Raw genomic sequence first — 20109 nt, forward strand, 5'->3', positions numbered from 1 at the left:
TCAAAGGTAAGTTAGCTATATAACGTTAGCTACCTATCTTACTGCTGGGCTACTGTACGTTTGCTAAAACGGTATAAAATGGGTTTGAAATGTGTTTGAATATTCTAACATTTGAGCATCAACCCATGGCATGCATGTTGTAGGCTACTAGCTAATTACTGGACACTCAACAGGTGCCATAGCAGCAGAACTAAAGGATGAGTTGGCCAAGACATGCCGATCTCAGCCCTTTTCACTGATGTGTGACGAATCCAACAACAGAACAACAGACAAAGAATTCGTCATCCTGACTAGACTCTACCATGAGGCCACTCTGCAGGTCGCTACAAGATTCCTGGAGATGCCTACATGCAATGTAGGAAATGCAGAAAATCTGTATGGAAAGCTGAGTGAGGCATTAAGGTAAGGGGAACTGCACTGTGTTGTTGACATGTTTAGTAGTTTGGATTTAATTACAACCTTACATTTTGTCTGAGACGTTTTGTGGCATTGCTTCCTGTTTCCAATAGAAAAAGAGGCATCCCATGGGATAACCTGATTGCCTTTAACTCTGATAATGCGAGTGTTATGAGAGGCCGACACAACTCGGTCATCAGCAGACTGAAGACCAGCCAGCCCCACATCCAGGACCTTGGCTGCATCTGCCACCTGGTACAGCTGGCCACTGGCTGTGGCATCAGAGCAGCCCAGGTACCGGTGGAAGACATCCTGGTGGGGATATACACCCACTTTGATAAAAGGTAAATGCATACATATAGGCCTGATATTTATCTCGCCTAATGTGTGTGTTACAATGTAATAACATTGCATGTGGCTAGCTCATGAACAAGGTAGCCTAGTAGACCTGCAGTTCATATTCTTTACACACACACACACACACACACACTCACTCACTCACTCACAATTCCAACCACTAACAGAGTAATTTTCTATCTCTCAGTGCAAAAAGATGTGAAGTCTACAAAGAGTTTGTAGACTTCACTGATTCAGACCACCTGAAGCTCCTCAGGTACTGCAGCACAAGATGGCTAAGTCTGTTAACCTGCATACAGAGGGTGCTGAATCAGTGGGATGCACTACAGGTAGGATGGTAACTCCACTCAGCAGGTATCTACACAGTTTACTATGCAGTTTACTATACGCTGTATCTCTATGTACTTTAGGCCTACTTTAACAGTCATGAGGAAGTAGAGAGGAGTGTTAAAGTGCGTGATCTGGCAAGCCATCTGCGTGATCCAATCATGAAGACCTATTTCCTGTTCCTGAGTGCTGAGTGCTAAATTCAGCCTTTATCTGAATTTAACATTGCCTTCCAGGTGAGTGTCAATGATATTGAATGAATTAGTGAATAATAATATATAATTAAATGTTTGTGTTTATTGTAGCATTCTTATTTCACTGTTATTTTGTTGTGACCATTGATATTATTTGCAGTCAGAGGGAGTACAAATTCACGGACTTGAAGAGGAGATGTGCAGGCTGATAAAGAGGATCCTGGGCTACCTCATACCAGCCAGGGCAATCGTGGGTGTACCTCTCAGGGAGGTGGAGTATGGAGATGGACATCAGTTGGCTGATGAAGATCTCTTTATCGGAGCAGACACAAAGGCATTCATGAGAAGCGCTGAGCTCCCTGTGTCAGCCGAGAAGAAAATCTTTCAGTGAGTGTATTACCCAGTAGTTATATTATGATATCATCTTTTGACAGTATGAGAGTATGGGCTGTAGTGTGCCTAAAAATATTACCACTAATGCATTTTTTCACTCTTATGCTGTTGTAGAACTGTGAGAAGCTTCTATGAGGCAGTGCTTAAGAAGATGTTCTCCACCTTTCCCCTCGACCATCCACTCCTGAGGGACCTGAAAGTGCTGGACCCTGCAGCTCGCCTTAACATAACTCCAGGGACAGGTAGATAATAGAAAGAGTTTCCAATAGGCTTTATGCCCAGCTCCACTACTTACCCAAGCAACCACCCTAGCAATGGTCAGACACACCTGGATGTGTAGTGTATTAGCAGTAACCTTATAAGAGCAGAATAAATATGGCTATGTAATATGAACAATGTATGCACAATAGGTACATGTATGTGCAATGTAGTGGCAGTATCATTATAGTAGTAGTAAGAACAATATATATATGCAGTGTATTAACAGAATATATTACAGAAAAACTGAAAAAATATGGATATTTAGTATGAACCATATAAACAGATATGTACAGTATGTACAGCTATGTGCAGTGTGGTAACAGTACCATTGTAGTGCAGAAACTGACAGGAAATAAAGGATCTGGCTTAAGTTCAGGAAGTGGTGGAGCTGGGCATAAAGCCTATTGATGTTAAGCAAGGCAAGGCAATTTTCTTTGTACAGCCCATTTTTACAAACAATTTGTCTCAAGGGCTTTACATCGCATCATAACATCCTCTGGGGACAGTTCCCCATTGATAACCAAAGAAATAATTGGCACAGTATACTTGATACTTGTTTAGATCTGCAATGTTCAGTCAAACACTTGTTTTACTTTACAGTGGAAAGGCTAGGGGCCCTGTTCCCCCAGTTGAGGCTGAAAGAGAATAAGATGAGGGAGGAATTCACAGACTATCAGGTGACAGATAGCAAGCAACTCCCCCAAGAAGACACAATCGACAAATTTTGGGGCCTGGTAGGAAAGGACATGAGGTTCAGTGAGCTGCCAAAACTTATGAAGGCTTTACTATGCATTCCCCATAGCAATGCAAGTTCAGAAAGGGTGTTTAGCATGGTACGAAAAATTGTTACAGAGAATGGGATGTCGTTAGACAACAGAACTGTTTGCGCTCTACTCTCATGTAAAATTAACCACTGTGGCTCAGCCCACAAATACACTCCTTCCAAAACAGTCTTAAAGAATACAAAGTCTGCAACAAATCAGTACAATAAGTCACTAAAAGAGTAAAGAAAAGTTATGTGAAATGAAAAGAAAAACTACAAAAAAGCGTGTGTGAATGTGAAAAGAATGTGGAATGAAAATGAAATGTAAATGTAAAGACAAGCAATGTTAAATGAACAGAAAATATGCAAATAAGCCTTTAAATAAATGCTCCTCATATATACCCTTTTGTGTTTTCATTTAGGCTATGAATGTTCACAGCATGTCAGTGTCAGCAAAGGTAGGCCTATCATTGGCTTAATGCACAGCTGCACTACTTCCTGAACTTCAGGCAGCTCCTTTGTTTCCTGTCTGCCATTATTGGACAAACTGATCACCTGGATTAATTAGTTTGTCCAATAATGGCAGACAGGAAACAAAGGAGCTGCCTGAAGTTCAGGAAGTAGTGCAGCTGTGCATAAAGCCAATTGTAGTTTATAAGCGGTTGACAAGTGGTGATTAGCTTTCTTGTCACCTGTCTTAAAATGTAAGGGATACTGGAGCTTGGTTGGGGTGGTGGGACTGCTCGCGGCGGGGGCCGGAAAATTTCCCTTATTTTCAAATCCAAAACTTGACAGGTATGCATATATAAAACACTTCCCACGCAGCACATTATGCTTTATTATCTATTTATTATTCAAACATCAAACTTTGATGACGTCAATGTATATCCCTGACATAAATCACTGACGTGAAGCTATGGACATCATACTTAACTAGCTGACGTTTTAGTATTTTATATAGCATGATGGGTGCAGGTCTAACTTAGTGTATAACTTAGTTTCGGCAATGGTTTTGATATATAGAGTCCATCGTCATGATCCCATAGTTAGCGGAAGCGAAAATAGTGTAATTAGTACAAGTTCTAACGAAAAGTAATGTAATGTAATACCAAACAGCTTTCAAAAATGCGGTACCGCAATACCTTTTTGGCACCGGTATCCCGCGCAGCATCAGTCTGCCTGAGAAATTTCATAAAGTGTGGATCTTCCTATACGTGCAGCACGAATAAATAAAAATCTCTGCTTTGTGTACTTCACAAATCTGTGTGCGTCATCATACTCAAAACCGCCCCAAATAAGCCACGAAATTAACCATGAATTCTACCCTACTGTGGTACACAGCTTTGCTTCTTATGTTTCTTCCACACAAAAAGTTGCAGGTTTATGACAAAACGTGCTCGCGTCCGGACCAGTAAGTGCAACAGGGGGGCAGAACTGGGGAGGGGGGCGGGATGCGATCGTGCTCGGTTGCCGTATAAGGCAGCCGGGCCCAGTGTGGTACGCGCTTAGTCTAATTACAGGTTCTTGTGGGAAGCTTGTGTGATGTATAACCTTGTTCATGTCAGGTTTCGGGCTGGTTGCGAGCGCGATCGTACGGGCAAGAAACAGGCAGGCAGAACACGGGGAAACTGGGATTTATTAGCACTAAAACGGGACGAAGCACGAACATCGACTAACTAACATCAATGACGGACCAGGAACGAAAGCAAGACATGGACTTAAATAGACAGGACTGGGTGAAAATAATCGGACACAGCTGGGTACAATCGAGGAAACACACGTGGATAATCAGGGGGGCATGGCACACATGAGGATCGTACGAGCTGGGCGTGACAGTTCGACATACTGATCGCTACGTTTCGCGATACAACAGTTTGAAATGTTACCAAAGTGTCATTTTATAATTCCCATATTAAACAAGTTACCTTGCATAGTGCTTTGGGGAGAGACAGACTCCAAGAGTGCAGTTCATTTCACGTGTCTCTAAGTCATTGTCTGATATTATCCAGAGCTGAATGTGTGCTTCATGCTTACTACTATATTCTTGCTTTGCAGTTCTTACACATTTTTTTTTCTTATTTACTTCTACAAGTAAATAAAAAACTTATAAAACTGTCATTATTATATAAGAACTATACGTATTATGATGTTATTATTTAGTTATGTTGTTGCTTGGTTACATTTGATGCCTCTGCACGTGGGAAGCTACCGGTTTGAAAGACGCGGCTTCACTTGCTTTTCTGCACCAAGATGACAAGGTACGTTGCATTTCTGCTCCCATTTTATCGTATAACTTATATTATTATTTAGTATCTGTCTTTGTATGTACAGTGGTACCTCGACCCACGAACAGTCCTGTTCACGAATAAATCGTGTTTTGTTTTGTACCGGTTGTCGAACCGTGTTTCGGGCCGCGAACACACAAACGTCCCCAAAAGGGTCCGATGAAAGCTCCCCAAAGAACCACCCGAAACGCGAAGAAATGTCCAGTATAATAAAAAAACAATAATATTTTCGAAATTACTGCATTTGACTGTTATTCAGTCTTTTAATGTTGATTGTTTAGTTTTTTGGGGGGATGTTTTGTGGTTCTTTTCCGTGTTTTGGCGTCTTTCAAGCGACCAGCGTATGCTCAGTTTTAATGTTTTATTTAATTTAGCATTTGTTAGCATGTAAATGTAAATGTATGCTCTCAGTTATATGTGCACAGTCTGTCATAATTTGATTGTACGGTAGGGGGTGTTGAGTTGTACTGCGCGTGCTCGAAGTGTTTATATGTATGTATAGAGTGACCTAAAGAGAAAGACGGCGATATGTCATAGTTCATGGTGAATAACGTGTTGTGTGAACTTATTTTTCCATTTATAAATCCTCTATTATTGTTAGTCTTCTCCTGATTTTCTTACCGCTGCACCGACAGTTTGACGTGCCAACAGCATTATTTGTTACAAATAAGGTTATTTTAATTTAAGTCTATATTCTTGGTCGCGTTCTCCCCATGTCGTCGTGGGGTTTCCTCCGGGTACTTGCTAAATTGCCCGTAGGAGTGCATGTGTGAGTGAATGGTGTGTGAGTGTGCCCTGCAATGGGCTGGCCCCCCCATCCTCGATTTTTCCCTGCCTCGTGCCCATTGCTTCCGGGATAGGCAACCCAGTAGGATAAGCGGTTTGGAAAATGAATGGATGGATGGATTCTTGGTCACAGAAAAATATAAAAAATTGAAGAAAATGCAGCGTTTCTGAAGTTTAAACATATTGAACATAATACGTATTTACATTATTTGAAATGGGAAAATTGATTGAGGTCACGCACTTTTCAGGTCAGGAACTAAGTTCGTGAGCCGAGGTATGACTGTATATTGAAATATGTTTGTGTAAAATTCAGTATATTGTTTGGATTATATTAAAATTTTATGTGCAGTTTAGTTAGTGTCACATGCAGGGTTGCCAACCCTCACTCAAGATGTCTTGTAGTCAATATGTTTTATTCCATTATAAACCTAAAATTAGCTCCATCAAAAGTGTTGGGGTAGTCTGCAAACCCTCCAGACTATTTACAAGGTAGTAAGACTGTTACACATATGGAGATGAATGTGCAGACTTGTCTGGAATTGAGAATCTCACGCCAGCCAGCTGACCAAAGATAGCAGCTCTGCCTGTGCAGTAATGCGGTTGTTGATTGGGAAGGTGTGGGTCAGTGCAGAAGTGTAGTCCACATGTCAGGAGTGACTGACAGCTCCATTGCATTGCCTGTATGTTGTTTTTCCTCATTCAGAATCAGACGAATTGAGAAAGCTGTTTGCTGGAGCGACGACAGATACTGGGCAACTTGGGACAAGTGGGGAGAGGTGATTGACTGGGGAGATGAGAAAGAGCTGTGCTCCCCAGCAGAATCACCTTCTGACCAGGCTGACAGTTCCACTGAGTCACATTCCCGAAGGCGAATTGCCAAGGCAGTTAGCTGGACGGATGATGCTTATTGGGCAGCCTGGGACAAGTGGGAAGAGATCATCTGCTGGGGTGATGAAGAGGAGTGCTCCCAAGTAACTCCACCCACTAGCCAGCTTGGGAGGGATAAGGGGATAGATGTACATGGGTTGGAGGCTTTTGTGATGAATAACAGGACAATCTCCATAAAGCCTGGAGACAACCATCGAGACAGTCTGGAGATAGGAGCTGTGCTGGTAGACCTCTGCCAGTTTGATCTCGAATATTTAGATCAAAGTAAATTTAATTTCGAAATTGTACAAGTACAAATTGGAGAAGTTGAAGTGGAAGAGACTAGAGAAAAGTCTTTTGAAAAAGCATTTGAACTGGAAATAGTGGATGTGGCAGTAGAAGTTGTAAACAGTGAATTCCAGCTGAATGCTATAAATTTGGATATTGTTGAAACTAAAGTGGACAAATTATTATTGGAAGAACTTATCGTTGGCGATTTAGAAGCAGGCAATGTGAAGGTGTCAGTATCAAATGGCAATGTGGTGAAGGTACCCTTAAGGTACCCTTCACCACAGAGGAACAGAAGGACCAGGCAACCTTAGACCATACTCTCTGGTGGTTGACTCGTGGCAACTGGACTTGTCTCTGAAAGTTAGAAATGTTTCGCAGCTCATCCAAGCAGCTTCTTCAGCCTGAGGGAGGTAGTAAGTGTCCACATATTTATCCTCCTGGGTAAGTAGTATAAGGGGGCTCGTTGAGTGAAACAAAGTGGGGGGGGGGGAGTTGTGGGTAGATGTAACCAGTCCCTCCTACTCCAGTAGAGTGGGTCGTTAAGGGTGGTCCACCTGGTGGAGGTGTGAATTGGGTCTGTTTTTTTCCTGGGAATTATTTTTGTTTTGGCAAATGATGAGAGGGCCGCAGGTTAAATTGGAGACAGGTTGTGCCTAATGCCTCTACCTCTGTTGATTGAGGGGTTGTGCATTTGCACATGCAAAGCTGCTTGGACGAGCGGTGAAACGTTTCTACCTTTCAGAGAGGTACAATGTCTTTGGATGTCTTTTGTCTTATGCAGTCTGGGAGTTGACTGAATGCTGGGGCGGGGGTAGCTTTTCCTTTGTAGTGGGGTCCGGTGGGGCGCCTTGGGCTCTGTGGGGCCCGGTGGTGCTGCTGCCTTGGGCCCTGTTCTGGATGGGCCTGGGCCCCCCTCCCTGGATGGATTTCGGGGAACGGGGAGTGCCTATGGGGGTCAGCGGGGGAGCTGGCTCCGGGGGGGGAGGTATTTTGCCCCCACCCATTCCTTTCCTCCCCATCCCTAAATGCTTCCCTCCTCCCGCTCCATCACACCACCACACATGTAGGGCTTTGAGGTGTAGGTGCGTTGCTGGGATGCAGGGTAGGTATTCCTCCTCTGTCCCCTCGCGACCACCTGTACCTCATTCATACGCTACAACGTAGACACTCTCATTACTTACTCTCTCACGACACATACATTTAGGGCGTTGGGGATGGGCACACAGAATGGCATCCAGAGGGCGGTCTGTTCATTCAGCCTTACCTCTGGTGCCAGGGCCCACATCTCAATTTTAATCACACATAGACATTGAGGGCTCTGGGGAGAGGCCGAGCTAACACCAGCTGTTGGTCGGCAGGGGGTGGTTAGTGCCATGCCCTTCACCTGTTTTAAAAGCACTTTAGAACAACACACACCAACACCACATCTGAGCGGGCGAAGGGGGGCATGGGGTCTTTTCACACCCCCGTTCCCTGTTCGCCATTTGGGTCTGAGAGGAAGAGCTGGTCGGGGTCTGGGCTGGTGGGCTTCTCGGCTACTGCGAGTCCGGGGTGATCTTCTGGTCTCCTCGCCAGAGGAAAAATAGGGGTCCACATAGAGTATATATGGGGAGTGAGAGTATGTGTACAGCGTTCATTTCTGTGTGTCTAAATGTTGGGTGAATGTGTAAATATTTGTTTATGTCTGCATGAGGGTGGGAACGTATGCTTGTATATGTGTGTGCCTGTTTGTCTATACACACGTGTCAGGTTGGGTCCTAGACTCCACCTGAAATAACATCTCGGGCACAATAAAGTGGTCCTCCGCAGAGGGGGGGTGGTGGAGGGAAAAAAAAAAAAAAAAAAAAGCTTGTGACCCACCGACCGATTTCTTATTTGATTACTGTTGTTCCTTGTCTTGTTTTTACCCCTCGTGGTCTGCTTTTGTTTTTATTAGTGTCTCTAGTGTTTATCCCCTTTCCTCCTTTGAATCCCTGAGTGAGTCGTCCACTCTCTGTTTCTGCTTGCTCCATGACACGCTGTCGCTCTCAATCCGCCCTGGACCTGTGACAGTATTTCTGTTTTTGCTTTTGTTTGGACGTACTGAGTTTAGGATACCTAGCTTAGAAGGAATAGTTCAGCCTGTCATGTGTAACGTTGTTAAATGCGCTGATATCAGTGTTATGTCACAGTACCAGAAACTTAAAATGGTACATTTTGTTTTCTTTTTGTTTTCTTGCAATTACTACATACAAATGTTTAATGTTTTGCTGACATCTAATTAGAAAATAAATGCATTTATGCTTTAAATGATCTTTTTGTTGTCTTCAATCATTTCAACAGGTGAAAATGACCTGAAATCAATGAGTTTGAACACTGGACACTACATTCCGTGTTTGTGTATAAAGTCATGTTTAGCGTACATGCGAGTTCATTCGTATCCTTTTCCCCAGAGACAAAAAGTAGGCTAGGCTAATGAGGAAAAAAACACACAAATATATAGACCTAATGTCAGTGTATTATTCATGAGGTTTTGTAATATCTGAGACCAAATTAAACTTAATCTGTGTATTTAATGGATTTATGTGCTATTGCTACTGGTTTAATTGGTAAATAGGCCTTTTTCCAAGCAATTGAATATTTAAATGGGAATGTTTTACGTTATTGATTTAGCTTTAATCATGAAGTACCAAGTTTGATATCAATCCATGTCTAATGTGACATATTCAGGACATGCAAAGTCTATACACATAGGCACAGACTATGGCTAGGATTCGTGTGGTCTACCCTGCAGATGGGAGGCCAACACTGCATGGTATATATTCTTTAAATTTATTTAATATTAGTTACATAATTACTCATATAGACCATGTTAATACTTAATAGTGCATGTAAAGAAAATTATACTCTCATTTGACATTAATGTGTGGAGTGCATGTAAGTATGGAATATCCATCCATTGGCTGTAGCACTTATCCTATTCAAGGTCAAAGCCAGAAGCTATGGATGCAAGACTGGGACAACAGGAGCTGACCCTGACAGGAAGCTCATCTCATAATGATATTCCCCACACCGTGCTACTTCTTGCAGAGCTTTGCTGGGGTAGGTGGTGTGGCTATCATACCAGCCGGCGACGCATCCAGTTAGGATGCTCTTGATGACACAGTTATAAAGTGTCCTGAGGATAAGGGGACTTGTGCCACACCTTTTAGCTCGTCGGAGGTAGAAGGGCCGCTGCTATGCATTTAAATTTTTCCCAATATGATAAATGTAGCGTGGAAAAAGTAACCATATCAGTTTACATGGGCTTCTACAGGGGGTTAAGTATCCATGCATCCATTTTCTGAAGCCACTTAATTCCAACTGGGGTTGCCTGGGGACTGGAACCTATCCCAAGAACACTGGGCACAAGTGGGAACCAACCCTGGGGAATCACCAACACACCACAGGGTGCACACACAACTACAGGACCAATTTAGACTCACCATTCAACCCCTCTTGAATGCTTTTGGACCGTGGGAGGAAACTACAGCGCCTGGTGAAAACTCAGACAAACAGAGGGAGAGCGTGCAAACTCCACGCAGAAAGGACTTGGGATTGAACACAGGACCTTCTTGCTGTAAGGCAGCAGGGCAAACCACTGCGCCACCATGCTGCCCCCGTGTTAAGTATGATAAGTAATATGACAAATGTCATAGCTCAGCTATAGATATGCATAAAATGTATGGACAGACGATATAAACATCTAGTTACTGGTTCATAATCATAGTGAGAATATCTTATTGTTATGCAAACGTTAGTGCTTCCTTTGTTTCTGATTTGTGTCTTCAGGATCTCCAGGGCAGCTTGTGGACAAACAGGAGGTGACGCCTATGAAAGGAGACACTGTCAGTATTCAGTGTCACTATACTGACATTTACATTGACATGATGTGGTATAGGATGGGCAGGGGCTCCTGTGTAGAGAATTCTGGGAGTTTGGATGGGAGGCCTGTGGAGCTCAGTGATGAAAGAGTTAATAAAGTGCTCAGCGTCACAATGAGGCGACTGGAGAGGAAGGACACGGGCTGGTACCTGTGTGTGGCAGAAAACCTGCAGACACTCCTTCCTATTAAAGTCAATGCACAACCACACACAGCACTGAATGTAAGTAATTAATTAAAATATGTGAGTCGTTTATACTCTATTACAAATAAATAAAGGCTAAATGGATCCCAAATCTTTCCCTCGTGAAGGAAGTTGGCACATTTATGTGGGAAGAATCTGTTTGGGGGAGGGGGCGTGCACTGTACTCACTGGGGTATTACCAACAAGCACCAGGGTGAACAAAATACTCAGCTAAAGTCAGAGCAAAGCTAAAAAGAATGAAATTAAGCAGTTTTAGCTGACTTTAGCGGACATTCTTATAATAAACTCATTTCTTACGGGTATTATACTTGATATATGAAGTATGTTAACACCCCTTGGCCTAGATTTGTGATCTTTCATTCCTCTGAATCCTTTGCTCATCCCCATTCAAATTCATCCATTGCCGTTAATTTCCTTATTGGATTTTCTGTCATTCTGAATTTTTCAAAAAACCTACTTATTTTGCACAGGCCAAAAATTTTGTACAATCTTCTACTTTGTAGTTTGGCACCTTGACAGAGGCCCATCCAAAATACTGGCTCACCAAATTTGGGGGTAATCCATTCATTCCTGTAGCAACAGCATCAGGTCAAATTTCAAGATATGTTTCTGCATGTAAATTCTTAAGCCTGGGATTATGATCTTTGGTGTGTTTAAAGCCATGGCTTGTCTAACTTCGATCGCACTCATTAATTAAGTCTGTCATATTGTCATTTTGAATTTTTCTGAAAAAAAAGTTTTTTGGAAACCTAGGCTGTTGATCAAATCATCATCAAATTTGGGGTGCATCATCTAGAAGGGATTGTGACCAAAAGTTACTAAAAGTCAGATGCTATGGCCACTATCCTCCAATGAATTTGATGACAAAGCTACAGAACAGGATGTGTGGCCATATCTCAACAAAACTTTGATTGGATAAAATTGATTTGGTGACTGGACTTGGGGCCCAATTCTGAGGAATAAGAACAAAAATAGTGTCATTCCACCACTAGGTGGTGTTGCAATAAGTAAACATGCCTTGTGGCTAATAACTGTTGAATGGATTGACCTAGGGGGGCGGCATGGTGGTGCAGTGGTCAGCACTGTTGCCTCACACCTCTGGGACCCGGGTTCGAGTCTCCACCTGGGTTACATGTGTGTGGAGTTTGCATGTTCTCCCCATGTCGTCGTGGGGTTTCCTCCAGGTACTCCGGTTTCCTCCCACAGTCCAAATACATGCTGAGCCTAATTGGACTTGCTAAATTGCCCGTAGGTGTGCGTGTGAGCGTGAATGGTGTGTGAGTGTGCCCTGCTATGGGCTGGCCCCCCATACTGGGTTGTTCCCTGCCTCGTGCCCATTGCTTCCGGGATAGGCCCCGGACCCCCCCCCCCCGACCCAGTGGGATAAGCGGTTAAGAAAATGAATGGATGGATTGTCTTAGTACCCAGCCTCATAAGTGAAACCTGAGGAACTTTTGACTTGCAAAGCGATTTGTCAATCACATTCAAATGATTTTGATGGTGATGCCGCCAATCACTGTGTGTTAACATATCTCAGCAATTCTTTGGTCGTTTGAGGACAAACTTGGTATTTTTACTTGGGGCCACACCTTTGGGGAGTGCATCAAATTCTGTGTCATTTAACCACTGGGGTGGGACACATTTCATTGACCTACAATATTTTTTCTAATATATTTTGATGTATTGGCCTTTCAAAAGTGGTTGTTATGACTGGGGATTGTCAGGATTTGTCAGTGTTTTTTGTAGCCTTTTGATCACCTTCATATCTATTCATAGACATCGTTTTTAAATGTGCAACAACATGGATTATTTGTGACTGTGAAAGTCATGACAGCCAGCTGATCGGCAGATTTATTTGCGAAACCTTCACTACATAATGTTCATACCTCAATTCTTTTCATCTTTCCCAGCTAATGGCCTCCAGATTCTACCAGTAGTACAGAAGTACAGAGCAGCACTTTGTCACACTTTAAAGTGCAGTTCAGTCTTTAAAAAATCAACTAGCTAAAGTGTGTTTTGATGATGTTACCACATGTTATATAGTAGTTATGAAATTGAAGTCATTTTGGATAAAAGCGTCTGTTAAATACTGCACATGTAAACCGAATGAATGTAAACCTAAATTAAATAATAAGACAGTGCCCTAAATTAAAAACTAACAGATGGAGGAGTGTAACTGCTGTTAGGATCAGTTATGCTGCTTTACATTTATTTAATTAATTTAAATATAAGAATGATTTAAACATAACTGAATCCGCAGCATTATTTGATTTAAATGAAGAATTTAGTAATTAACATAATTATAATTAAAGGCATACGTTTCTAAGGAGCTTTCTAGTATTTCTATAGAGGAACTAATCTGGCGTTTGAGTTGCGGTCTGGTCAGTTTTGCTGGTGACATTTTCGTTCCGATCAGGTAAGCGCGGGACTTGTTATGAGGCTGAGAAAGTGTTTTAATTTATAAGTGTCAATATTCATGGGGATTGGAGTTATTGTATAAGCTGCAGTCATAAATTTTATTTCTTTAACTCCTCTTGAATTATCACGGCCAATGAGGTATGAGATTTTATGTCCAATTTGCGAGTTAATGGTGTGAGCGAGCTGTATTCTTGTTTGTCTTTGGTTATTTTTAGGAGAATGCCTGTGTTTTTGCTGATTAATTTTATGATTTATGTGCTTTTTTTATCTAGTTCTCACGGCATGCCTGACCGGATAGATATGTGAATAAATGCCCGTGATCAGAGATCAACTTGTGTTCGTTATTGAGGGGAGTTACAAGTGGAGGGGGCGCCGCGGTGGCCTCATAGGAAAGTTACGTATCATCATCGTCATCATCATCATCCATCCATCCATCCATTTTCCAAACCGCTTATCCTATTGGGTCGCGGGGGGTCCAGAGCCTATCCCAGAAGCAATGGGCACGAGGCAGGGAACAACCCAGGATGGGGGGCCAGCCCATCGCAGGGCACACTCACACACCATTCACACACACATGCATTCCTCCGGGCAATTTAGCAAGTCCAATTAGCCTCAGCATGTTTTTGGACTGTGGGGGGAAACCGGAGTACCCGGAGGAAACCCCACGACGACATGGGGAGAACATGCAAACTCCGCACACATGTGACCCAGGCGGAGACTCGAACCCGGGTCCCAGAGGTGTGAGGCAACAGTGCTAACCACTGCACCACCATGCCGCCCCATTATCATCATCATCATCATCATCATTATTATTATTATTATTATTATTATTATTATTATTATTATTATTATTATTATTATTATTATTATTACTACTACTACTATGTAATAGGCTTTGCTAAGCAGGTAAATTCATGTGGACTTGTTCTTTTCATATTAAGACATTAATACCAACTAGCTTTAAGAATAGTGGAATGTTACACTTTTTCTCTTCCGTTTGTGGCGCCCCCTGGATGGATGTCGCCCTTAGCATTTGCCTATATTGCCTATGCCACGGGCCGCCCCGACTTTAGCCAGAGTGTCTCTTCTGATTTTGAGTCTATTTAAAAAAAAAAAATTGCTTTTTCAAGACACTTGATGTTCTTTGTTTGATCCCTGTCTTTTTTTTGCTGGTTCTTTGCAGCAGAAAACTTAAGGTAATTTCTAGAGTGTAATATGGACAATTTCATTCATTTTGCTTGTTGTTTGTTTTCAGCAAAACATTAATGTAATTTCTACCCTCCAATAAAGAAAAAAAATCTTTGTGAAAGTTTTTATTGACGTGTAAAATGTACGATGTACAGTGGTAAGGGAATGTGATCTCTACATGTTGGTTAATGACATGCATGTATGTTTGCGTCATTTTATTTTTTGGTAAGACATTTTATTATGAATTTATCCTTGAGTGAACTAAGTATGCTTAATAAAAGTTTGCCTATTTCCAGTTACTTAATGACCCGTACCAATAATAATTGATAGTTTGTTAATTAATGATAATTTCATGACTTTACTTGATGGGGCACATCATTATTAACTAATTGATGAAGTAAGTATGTAATTAAAAGTAAAATATGTGTAACAGAGAATGTAGCAATCCAGATCATGGGTATGTGAATGAGAAGCCAAAATTGCCTGTTTTTTGTGTTGGTGGCAGTTGACTATAGTTTTGACTTAAAGCAGACGTTTCTGTACAGAACTGCTCCAAGACCTTTGTTTTTGTGCCTTTCCATGTAGCTGATGTGGAACCGTTAAGGGCTGAGTACCAAGTATCTTCCTGTACTAACACATCAAAGTTGCCCTGCACCCTCACAAAGGCTTAAAGTATGATATCTGCAGAAAATCCATCCATTTTCCAAACTGCTTATCCTTCTGGGTCACAGGGTCTGGAGCCTATCCCGGAAGCAATGGGCATGAGGCAGGGAACAACCCAGGATAGGGGGCCAGCCCATCGCAGGGCACACTCACACACCATTCACTCACACTTGCACTCCTCCGGGCAATTTAGCAAGTCCAATTAGCCTCAGCATGTTTTTGGACTGTGGGGGGAAACTGGAGTACCCGGAGGACACCCCACGACGACACGGGGAGAACATGTCTGCAGAAAATCTCCCTGGAAATCACCAGCTTAGGGCACCGTCTTTAGGTTTACATTCATTCGGTTACATATGCAGCATTTAACAGATGCTTTTATCCCAAATGATTCCTATTTCCTAACTACAGGGGACAGTCTCGCTGGAGCCACTTGGGGTTAAGGGTCTTGCTCAGGGACCCAATGGTGGTAGTGCTGGACATAGGTTTCAAACCCACCATCACCTGTTAGCCCAGCGGCGAGTATCCTACCACTAGGCCACCACCACCATCTTTAGGTAAAATAACAGAGCAATAGACAATATTGTATTAATTACTAATTAATTAAGTAATTTTTTTTTGTCAGAAATGTGTTAGTAGGTAAGAAAGACATGAATTGTATGACTTCATTGGGTGTTAAGGGGCATGCTTCAGGATTTACTGATGTGTACATTGTTAATAAATGCATTAACTCATGGTTACTTTGGCATTCATTTCTAAATATATGCTTATTTGTTGACCAGTATTGTAAAGTGTTATGGACAAACCTGTCTCTGCCTGGCCTCACTGAGGTCCATTTTGAAGTGAAGCTCCTCACCAGAATTTTTCACAACCCTTCTCTAAAGAGCTTTACAACCTCTAGTAGATCACTTACCTTATTCCATCCAACTATCCATTTTCCAAACCGCTTATCCTACTGGGTCGCAGGGGGTCCGGAGCCTATCCCGGAAGCAATGGGCACGAAGCATGGAACAACCCAGGATGGGGGGCCAGCCCATCGCTGGGCACACTCACACACCATTCACTCACACATGCACATTTAGCAAGTCCAATTAGCCTCAGCATGTTTTTGGACTGTGGGGGAAACCGGAGTACCTGGAGGAAACCCCACGACGACATGGGGAGAACATGCAAACTCCACACACATGTAATCCAGGCGGAGACTCGAACCCGCATCCCAGAGGTGTGAGGCAACAATGCTAACCACTGCACCACCATGCCGCCCCTACCTTCTCCCAATTTGAAACAAATGAAGCCTTTTCAGGTTACTGTAATCAGTTTTACACCACACATTTACAAATGAATGAAACCATGAAAACCATTGTCTGACTGAATCAGCCACATCTATACAGTCAGTCAAAGGCCATTTGGGCTGCTGCCCCTGTCTGCACTTCGGCTGCTACAGCTGCTGCTTGTTTCATGGTGTGTAGAACAAATTTAGGTATATAGACATATTCATTCAAAGCAAAGCTTTATACATCACAGCTCACCTGAAGCCTTTAAATAAGTGATTCTAAAGGCTGAACTCTGCTTTAAACCCTGGGGTGTCTAATGAAACTGCACTTAAGAAAACAAGTCCATATTTATAAAACTGCGTGTGCACATGGCTCCACATAACTTGTTTATACTTCACCAAAAACTTGAAAATATACTCTTTAAAAAAAGCTCAGTCCCACCCAATACACTCCCGCACAATTCAGTACAAATAGTTATAATCAATATTAAGGCATTTGTGCTTTTCTAAATGTTGATATACATATAAACAAGTTTGCACATTATTGCACTCCAATGACATTAAATGGAAGATCAAAAATGTGATCTTAAAAACGTATTTATGCAATAGTATAAATTTTATTCCCCCTTGACTTTTGTTGGGACAAAGTACAGCAGGTGTCTGTGTGTAGGAGATATAAAAACAACTGAAGATTAATTCATAAATAAAAACATCTTAAAAACATTACATTTACAGTTACTGTAAAATGGGTCTTTTTTGCAGTGTAATAGTTGCCGATCCTTATCACGACCACCACAATTTTTGCAAAACCTTTAACTATGTATCAGCTTGGTACAATTTTTATTTAAACGCTTCTTAAAACACTACTTACCTGCAGAATGTGTCACTGTGTGATTATCTCGGCAAACTGAAACTCACCCCCCAAGGCAGACGTGTAATAAGAGGTCCAGCTGTGTCTGAGGAATGGTTATCCTGTTGGGGTTAAATATATATATTCAAAGAATACTACAAACGTGTCTGTCTATAGCAGTTTTCATAAAGTCTGATGAATTGAACAGTTTTATGAAATAAAAGGAATGTTACAGGAACCATTCCAAAGATCTGAATGCTAGTATTTCTGCACTCTGACTCCCCAGTTAATATGAGGGAATAAAAAAGAAAAAAGTTTGAGATGAAATTATTTGCAGTGTCTTCTAGCAACACACTACGAACTACATCAGAGAAATTCTATTACTATTATATGGAGGTGGGTAACAAAATATTTCTATTAAGGGAGTCAAATCATTAAAAACCTTGAGACATTTTAACTATCAGAACTGGCAGTGGATTGTTTTTAACAATAATAAGAATGGATGATTTATTTATGTAGCTGCTCTGCAGCCCCCCAGCACTGCATGCTGAGGCATTATGCTTCCTCCCCTGATCACCTGTCAGCGGTGCGACCTCATGTGTATGACTGCTGGTAGAGAGCAATTCCTGAAGCAATTCACTTTTGAGGGCCTGCATGGTGGTGCTGTGGTTATCACTGCTGCCTCACAGTCTTCATGGCTCCATGTGTGTGGAGTTTGCACGTTCCCCCCATGTCGCTGTGGGGTTTCCTCTGAGTACTCCGGTTTCCCCCCATGTCGCTGTGGGGTTTCCTCTGAGTACTCCGGTTTCCCCCCATGTCGCTGTGGGGTTTCCTCTGAGTACTCCGGTTTCCCCCCATGTCGCTGTGGGGTTTCCTCTGAGTACTCCGGTTTCCCCCCATGTCGTCGTGGGGTTTCCTCTGAGTACTCCGGTTTCCCCCCATGTCGCTGTGGGGTTTCCTCTGAGTACTCCGGTTTCCCCCCATGTCGTCGTGGGGTTTCCTCTGAGTACTCCGGTTTCCCCCCATGTCGCTGTGGGGTTTCCTCTGAGTACTCCGGTTTCCCCCCATGTCGTCGTGGGGTTTCCTCTGAGTACTCCGGTTTCCCCCCATGTCGTCGTGGGGTTTCCTCTGAGTACTCCGGTTTCCCCCCATGTCGCTGTGGGGTTTCCTCTGAGTACTCCGGTTTCCCCCCATGTCGCTGTGGGGTTTCCTCTGAGTACTCCGGTTTCCCCCCATGTCGCTGTGGGGTTTCCTCTGAGTACTCCGGTTTCCCCCCATGTCGCTGTGGGGTTTCCTCTGAGTACTCCGGTTTCCCCCCATGTCGTCGTGGGGTTTCCTCTGAGTACTCCGGTTTCCCCCCATGTCATCGTGGGGTTTCCTCTGAGTACTCCGGTTTCCCCCCATGTCGCTGTGGGGTTTCCTCTGAGTACTCCGGTTTCCCCCCATGTCGTCGTGGGGTTTCCTCTGAGTCCTCCGGTTTCCCCCCATGTCGTCGTGGGGTTTCCTCTGAGTCCTCCGGTTTCCCCCCACAGTCCAAAAACATGCTGAGGCTTGGAGTTACCGTACTGCCCACAGGTGTGCATGTGTGTGTGAATAGTGCATGAGGGTGCCCTGCGATGGGCCAGCGTCCCATACTGGGTTGTTCCCTGACTAGCACCCATAGCCTCTGGAATAGACTCCAGACCCCCTGCAATCCTGAATAGGACAATGAATGGATTCACTTTTGATACCATTAATTATGTGAATATGATAACAGGAAACAATAAAATGAATATAATGATGCTACCTAACAATAATAACATTTTCTATGGCGTGTATCCAGTGTTCAGCCTGGTGTCCATTCCTGGAGGCACAGGTACAGTGCTGTGCAAAAGTCTTAGGCAGCCAATGAAAATGTTTACAGCTATTTGTCTGAGTAGAAAGCATGTATTAGCAGTCAAAAAAAGTCAGAACTGAAACAGTAACCCAATAAAAAGCAACTTGAATTTCTCCTGTTTTCCAAAAAAGTGACTGATACCTTGTTGGATGGTTATAAGAACACGGCTTTGGTTCCCAAACCTCTCCTCAGCTCAGCCATTCCACGTGTTTGTTAGATTTCACAATCAGCTCCCTTAACTTAATTGATTAGCTCTGCCCTCAACAAAAGGAACAGCAAGCAGATTATTGCCGAAGCGTACCCCCAATATTTAATTTGGCTACATTCGCCCCTCCTATAAATATGCTTTTGCCTTTATACTATTAAGTTGTGCCCCCCCCCAATATCAAACTCTCTCCTACACGACCATGTGATGATTGTTTAATACTTACTTAATGCATTAAGTTCATTCATTAAAAAGAAGTGTGACTGAGCTGTCACCTGAAAGCACTGTGCTACAGTGAGTTCTGCTATTACATTAAATGCTGGGCAGCACTACACAAATGCATTAACACCAACAGGCTAAATTTTAAATCAGCAACCCCGCCTGCCTTCTTTAGGAAAGCACTGGCCAGGCCATATCTGTGGTGGAGTTATGCCAATTCCAGGGGACCACGACCACCATCATGGTGGGACATGCCTCCATCACCAACAAAGTCCAGAAAAGACTTTTCTTCCTACATGAACTCAAGAAGCCTGCAACCTTAGGGGGGAGCAAGTGGCTTCGTGGGCTCAACCTTTCAACCTGTGACCAGAAGGTCACTGGTTCAAGCCTGGGC

The 20109-nt window shown here is 42.9% G+C and overlaps 1 protein-coding gene across 2 annotated transcripts; it reads left to right on the top strand.

The window, feature by feature from the left end:
* Nucleotides 1–229: 229 nt before the first annotated feature.
* Nucleotides 230–2769, top strand: LOC125723081 (uncharacterized). 2 transcript variants are annotated; one of them, XM_048999527.1, is made up of 6 exons: nucleotides 230–402; nucleotides 510–740; nucleotides 941–1082; nucleotides 1164–1316; nucleotides 1435–1661; nucleotides 1782–2521. In XM_048999527.1, exons 1-4 carry the CDS (start codon nucleotides 239–241, stop codon nucleotides 1278–1280), a joined length of 654 nt encoding a protein of 217 aa, XP_048855484.1. In that variant the 5' UTR covers nucleotides 230–238; the 3' UTR covers nucleotides 1281–1316; nucleotides 1435–1661; nucleotides 1782–2521. The 2 variants fall into 2 exon arrangements, 1 of the variants encoding a protein (XP_048855484.1); XR_007386721.1 differs by lacking the exon at nucleotides 230–402 and adding an exon at nucleotides 2529–2769 and having other exon boundaries at nucleotides 531–740; nucleotides 941–1316; nucleotides 1782–1909.
* The last annotated feature ends 17340 nt before the right edge of the window (nucleotides 2770–20109 follow it).

Source organism: Brienomyrus brachyistius, unplaced genomic scaffold (assembly GCF_023856365.1).
Source record: "Brienomyrus brachyistius isolate T26 unplaced genomic scaffold, BBRACH_0.4 scaffold45, whole genome shotgun sequence".
Lineage (NCBI taxonomy): Eukaryota > Metazoa > Chordata > Actinopteri > Osteoglossiformes > Mormyridae > Brienomyrus > Brienomyrus brachyistius.

Excerpts from the sequence above, each read along its gene's own strand:
- LOC125723081 (XM_048999527.1), top strand. The coding sequence starts at position 239 with ATGTGTGACGAATCCAACAACAGAACAACAGACAAAGAATTCGTCATC. Across the intron at positions 403-509 it reads AAGCTGAGTGAGGCATTAAG|AAAAAGAGGCATCCCATGGG; the intron begins GTAAGGGGAACT and ends TGTTTCCAATAG. Across the intron at positions 1,083-1,163 it reads ATCAGTGGGATGCACTACAG|GCCTACTTTAACAGTCATGA; the intron begins GTAGGATGGTAA and ends TATGTACTTTAG.